This window comes from Octodon degus, unplaced genomic scaffold, assembly GCF_000260255.1.
Source record: "Octodon degus isolate 3935 unplaced genomic scaffold, OctDeg1.0 scaffold00048, whole genome shotgun sequence".
Lineage (NCBI taxonomy): Eukaryota > Metazoa > Chordata > Mammalia > Rodentia > Octodontidae > Octodon > Octodon degus.
The window spans coordinates 9,022,006-9,028,514 of record NW_004524624.1 but is presented as its reverse complement, the minus strand read 5'-3'; the positions used below and the strand labels follow the sequence as shown (position 1 = coordinate 9,028,514).

Sequence of the window (6,509 nt, the reverse complement as noted above, 5' to 3'; positions counted from 1 at the left end):
CCGCGGCGGTGCGGGGAGAACGGGCTGGCGTCAGCGGAGCGCGCCCCCTCGAGGGACCGCGAGAGCGGCCCGCGCCCGGCCCGGCCCGCGTCCTCATCCACGCCCGCGCCCGGCCGCGGGGAGCTGAAGGGCGACGAGTCGGACGACGAGGCCGTGTCGCTGTCCGGGACGAGGCAGAGGCGCAGGTCCGGGGCCGAGACGTGCAGCCGAGACGGCTCCGGGGGCAGCCCCGCGGCCAGGCCGGGCGGCGGCGCGTGGAACAGGGACTCGCGGCGGCGCGTGTGCGGACTCTCGGGCAGGAAGGCCCAGCCCTCACGGCCCGCCAGGTGCGGCAGCGAGCAGGCCGCGGGGACGCCGCGCGCGGCGTGGGGGTCGGTGCCGCTCGGGTCTGCGAGTCGCGGCGGGATGCAGAACCGCGGGATGCGGTCCGGGGTGAGCACGTTGGGGCAGGCGCGGGCGCGCAGGCTCGGGGCGCGTCTCTCCGGGAGCAGCCTGCAGCGCGCCCAGCCAGTCCCCGGCTCCGCCCTGTAGCCTACTTTCTCCAAGAGCCACATGCAGTGGGGTGAGGGGAATGAGGCTCCAAATACCGCAGGGCGTCTCCTCTGGGAGGGCTGAACGGAGCTGGGCTGGAGAAGAGGGTCTGGAGCGGGGTGATGCTGCAACCACCTGCCGCGCCCAGTCTCCCAGCGCGCAAGGCCTGTGATTGAGCGGGAACAAGAAAGGACGGCAGGCTAGGGTTGGGGATGGGATGGAGCACAGGGTCTGCAGGGGTCACATTTTAAGATTCGGGTCGCGGATAACCGAGGACATAGACTGCCCCACCCACCTCAGTCGGGGCCCAACACACCTATTAGCGCCACAGTTACTATTAGAACTAGAACAACACCTGCGCAACCCAAAGGCCCTGTTGGTCACAAATGCGGTCCCAGATCCTGAATCCCGCTCCTGTGCACTCTCCCCTTGACACTGGCACTAGGTGGGCTCGCCCCCTTCTCCCAGCCTACTCCAAATGCTTGGTCCCTTCTCCAGGATCTGGGCCAGCGCCTTCAGGACTCTCCCTCCGCTTTGTCCAAGCTGCCTGGGCGCTAGCTTCCCCTACTGAGCCATCCTGCTGGCCTCACGCTATCAGCCTGCTCTGGTTCTTCCCTCAAGGCTCTCATTGCCTTCCCAAGGTGCTGCCGGCCAGAAGGGGGCCTCACTAATGCTGACAGCGGGGGACACGCGAGATGGCTGACCTGAGGACACCCAAAGTCAGTTTAAGGAGTGCAAAGAACCACCCCCACCCTGGCCCTGACCCTACGCTTCCAAACCCTGCTGCCCTATCACATCCTCAGATGGCAGGGCGGGGCCAGGTCGTTTGGTCGTGCGACTCATTCACCAGTGTTTCTCGCTGGGAAGCTACCCAGCACAAAGGCCCTATTGATTCTCCACCACCCCCCAGAGGCCACTGGGGAAGACTGCTCAGCAGTGCGCTCGCTCGTGGAAACCCTGCACAGTGTCAGTAGGAGCGCGCTATCGCAATCCTCTGCCCAGAGACTGAGTCGGGCACAGTCTCTCCTGTGCCTCCAGGCACAGCACAGATGTTACCTGTGGAAGGCTGCTGGATCCTGGCTTCTGGCTTCTGGCCCCAGACGTGAGCGTCCTAGGGAAGCAGCTTCCTCTCCAGCTTGCTCCCCCAGCTCTGTCCTGGGAGGACCTGGCAGGGGCCTCTGTGCCTACGTCTGACTTATTTTCCTGGATAAACACAGCTCTTGTCTCTGAGGCTGTCAGACTGGCCTTCTTAACTTCTTCCTCCAGCCAGAGCCAGCTTTCTAGTAGCAACCTCTAGACCTCGACTTGGGCTGCCTGAACTTGGGGGTGCTGCAGAGAAGAGGGAGGTAGCCATCAGAGGACAGGGCCCATTCCTCAGTGTGGCAGTGGCCTCAGCCTGGACCTCGAATAAGAAGCCCATAGCCATGGCCATCCAGAGCCCTGCTGGACTCCTTCTCTAACTGGGTGTAGTTTCGACTTTAGTGGAGAAAGACAATAATGAAAAAAAAGCTAAAAATATAGTTTAGTGGATGGAAATAAGAAAATTAAATGAGTGAGAATGATAGGTGGCAGGGATGTACACAATTTAATGTCAAGCAGTGGTGGATGACCATTTTGACAAAGTGACATTCAAGTAATAACACAAATCCTTGTAGAAAAAATCCTAAATGCACACGCTTGAGGCAGTAGAAAGCCTGGAATGGTTAAGGTAGCTGAGCGGTGTAGCTAGAAAAGAACCAGTGAGGGGAAGACGAAGCCAGAGGGGTACCTGGGTCAGAATGCTGGGCTTGTACTCGGTGTAACTGTTTTAGCTTTTTCTGTGATGAGTTAGGGAGCAGCAAGGCTTGGCTTAGGTGTAAGAAGGATCTATCTGGTACCTGTGTTAGGAATAGTGAAGAGGGGTGAGAATGATGGGAAGGGCCCAGATAGGCGACTAGTGACTCAGCATGCAACGATGACAGGCTATGGATTAGGGCTGTAGTAGCTGGTTTCTGGGGCCCAAGACTCTCCAACATTTAGAGACTGGGGAGAGGAGAAGGAAATGGTTGTGTGCGGTGCTGAGGAGAAGCATGGTGAGGCCTGGGAGCCAACCATTGGAGTTAGCAATGAGACATTACTGCTGACTTCATTGAGGAGAGCAGTTTTGGTGGTGCTGGTGGTGGAAAGGAGAAAGAAAGCAGATGTAACTATATTGAAGAATTTGAAAGTTTGAAGAAAGCGGAGTAGTAAATAGTATGTTAGTGGAGGAGTGGCTAGAGAGGGAAATAGAATTGAGAGAGTTTTAATTTTTTTTTTTTTTACAGTGCTAGGATTAAAACCAAGGTCTTGCACTTTTTTTTCCCCCTCATACCTGGAATCAAACTCAGGACCTTGTGCTTGCCAGGCAGGCGCTGTGCTGCTGAGCTATAAATCCCCAGCAGCCTTGAATTTCCTTAGCAAACACTACCCCTCAGCTACATCTTCAGCTGTGAGAATTTTTAATTCATTCATTCATTGAGACAGGGTCTTGCTGTGTAGCCCAGGCTGGGCTTGAACTTCTTGTGGTTCTCCTGCCTCAGCCTCCTGAATGCTGGAATTGCAGGTGCTGAGAGAATTTTTTTTTTTTTTTTCCGGAACCGGGGATTGAACTCAGGGCCTTGCACTTGCCAGAGAAGCACTTATTCCACTGGGCCATCTCCCCGGCCCTGAGAATTTTTTTTAATGACAGAAAACAATGGGTTGGAGGGCTGGGAAGATAGCTCAGTGGTTTAAGAGTCTGCCTGGTAAGCACAAGGCCCTGAGTTCAATTCCTGGTACCAAAACAAGAAAACATGGGATGTTTGTATGGTGACAGAAATACCAAATAGAAAATAAAAGATAATGCAGAAGTGAGAAAGGAGAACTATTGGAGCAATCAGTGCTTCTGAGCAGACAAGAAAGGGGCATTGCTGAGTGTGGTGGTATACAACTGTAATCCTAGCACTCAGGAGGCTGAGGCAGGAGGATTGTTGAGAGGTTGAGACCAGCCTGGGCTTACAAAGTGAGCTCAAGGCCAGCCTGAGCTGCATAGTGAGACCCTGTCTTAAAAAGACAAAAAATAAATAATAAAAAAGGGAAGGGGCTTCACATGTAAGAAGTACAGGTAGTTGCTCTTTGCCTGCGCTGCAGACAGTTCATGCACAGATAGCAGAGAGAAGGGAGAATAAACAGCCTGCGGCTGGTAGCTGGGAAGATGGGATGGCAGGCGCTTGTTCTCTTTTGAATGCTTCTGACTTCTCAGTGAAATGAGAAACAGGTCAACATCTGGAGTGATTTGGGGGGAGTGGTGTTAGGGGTGGGGTTGAGAGCAGTTGCCTAGGAAACTGGGAGTGTGTGTGGTCCGGGGGAGTGGCAGGAGAATGGGGACACCATGAACGGCCCAGGTTAGGATAGTGACCATGACTTTAAAGTGACTTTAAGGTGCCCCCATCTCCATGTGGGCCAGGGAGATGGCTCAGTGGAATAAGCGCTTCCCTGGCAAGTGCAAGGGCCTGAGTTCAATCCCTGGTTCCACCAAAAGAAATAAAAAATAAAAATAAAGTGACGATGGGACTCTGTGTTTTTTCTAGTTGTGTTCATCTCTGCAGTGTACAAAGGAAAGGGGTTGGGTTTCGATTCAGCTGGGCTTGTGCTCAAGCTTTGACAGCTACTTTTGTGGCTACTAAATGAAGGTTGTACACCATCAGGGCAGGACAACAGTGGAAATAAAAACTGACCAGAAATTACCCACAGCCTGGCTGTGTTCGTCAGGATCTGATCTGGAGGATGGCCTTAGCTAAGTGGTTCAGCAGGAGGAATTTAACATAGGGATCTCTCTCTCTCTCTCTCTCTCTCTCTCTCTCTCTCTCTCTCTCTCTCTCTCTCTTTCTCTGTCTCTCTGTCTCTCTGTCTCTGTCTGTCTCCAGAGTGTTACTATATAGTCCAGACTGACCTTGAATTCGAATGTGTAGTCCAGGCTGGCCTCTAACTCATTGATCCTCCTGTCTCATCCTCCAGAGTGCTGGATTCCAGGTGTGCCACCATGCCTGGCTCCAGGGACTTGTTACAAAGGTCCTAGAAGAGCTTGAAAGGCACACAGGGCTGTCTAGAAAAACCCATTATGGTTTGGGTCAGAAATGTCCCCAGCCCTTTTTTTTTTTTTTCCCCTTTCCATTTGGTTCCCTTTTTCTCTCTTGTGTTTCTGCTACCATCTTGTGATCTTCAATAAATGTAGGGGGAAAAGGAGTTGGGGAAAGGAAAGGAAATGTCCCCTAATAACCGTGTGCTGCTTGGTTGCCAGTTGATGTCCTATGTGAAAGTGGTGGAGCCTTTGGGAGATGGGACCTCATTGGAGGGAGTGGCCTTCAAGCCCAGGCCCTATCCCTTCCGCTCCCACACTTCCTGGTTTCCAGAAGCCGAGCAGCCCACTCAGTCACATGCCGCCACCACCACAATGGTCAGCCTCTTTTCAGACCCAAAGTGTTGGAGCTAGCTGACCATGGGCTGAAACTTTTGAAGTTGTGAACCAAATCTTTCCTCCTCTAATTGCTTTTGCTCTGGTCTTTTGTCATGGCAGTGTCAAAGTGGCAAACACAGCCTATAACCGTGGAGTCAGTCACTACTTTTGTTATCTCCAAAAGAGAAGTGGAGAAATGCTCTCACTTCTCCCTTCTTTCCACTTCCAAGCTGCCACCACACTCTTCTGAAGCCTGATGAGAAAGGGGACTGGATAGTAAAGTTTATAAATGCCAGTCCACTGCAGTAGAAGGCAGAGCCGGGGGAAATGGGGACTCTGTGAGAAAGCAGGCAGAACACAAGTCTGCTAAGTGTGTAGCAAAAGCTGGCTCACTCGGAACAGTTATCTCTCTGACCCAGAATGAACATAGATGCCATCTGTCTCATTTTTGCAGAGCAGGAACCAGAGGCAGAAAGAAACTGGGGGCCAATGAGTAGCAAAGCTGAGTCTAGAACCCAAATATTCCACCTCAAAAAACTGTTCTACTGGGTGTGGTGAGGCACACCTGTAATCTCAGTACTCCTGGGAGGCCGAGGAAGGGGAATCACAAGTTCCAGCCCACCCTGGGCTACTTGGCAACTTAGATCTTGTCTCCAAAAACAAACAAGCAAACAACAAATATAACTTTTTACAAAAATTTTCTACCATAGACATTTCCAGCTTTGAGCAGAACTGCTTTCTTGAGTGAGGGCCCAATGTGCTGTTGCCCCAGTCTACCCATACCACTGCTGTCACTCCTTTGAGAAGCTTGCAGTCTGTAGATTCTGCTGTAGCAGAATCACCTAAGGCTGGGTAATTTACAAAGAATAGAGTTAATTTTGGTTCCTGGCTTTGCGAATTGGGAAATCTAAGGGTGCTGTTCTGGCATCTGTGAGGGCCTTGTGCTGTGTCATATATACCATGGCAGAAAAGTGTCAGCGCAGGTGGGTATGCTGAGAAGAAGGAGTGGCTTTCCTCTCGTGTACCTGAGTGAAAGGTAGTCCTTGCTCTTAATGACCCAATCACCATTGTTGTGGTTTGGGATTTACAAGGGCAAACGATTGAATTTAGGACACTTACTTTATAAGATCAACCGCGACCTACACCTGGTCAACTTGATAACCATACACATTACCTTAAGATATATTCTCTAGTGGCAGATTTATGAACAGTTAATGTGTCTTGCTTACGAAGTAAAGGAAGGGATTATTTGACTCAGAGCTCACAGGCTCAGGTCCCAGATCATGGTTTGTTGGAGTTTGGGTTCACGAGGGGAACAATACAGGATGCAAAATTTATAGAATTATTTTATAAGGGCCTGTGGGATAGCTCAGTGGACTAAGTGCCTGCTTAGGCAAGCACAAGGACTGGGTTTTTTTTTTTTTAATATTTATTTGTTTGTTTGTTTGTTTATTTTGTGTGTGGCCAGCTCAGCCCACCAGGGGGCGGGGCTGGCTGGCATGTGGTGCTGGGGGATTGAACCGCG

General features: G+C 51.8%; 1 protein-coding gene across 1 annotated transcript in view; it reads right to left on the bottom strand.

Annotated features, from left to right (window-relative positions):
* C2cd4d (C2 calcium dependent domain containing 4D) overlaps positions 1-1,728 on the bottom strand; it is a 2,465-nt gene extending 737 nt beyond the window's left edge. The window contains exon 1 of the mRNA XM_004632478.2: positions 30-1,728. Coding sequence (XP_004632535.1) covers positions 30-554 — 525 coding nt within the window. The 5' untranslated portion in view covers positions 555-1,728. The remainder of the gene's footprint in view (positions 1-29) is intronic.
* Positions 1,729-6,509: the final 4,781 nt, after the last annotated feature.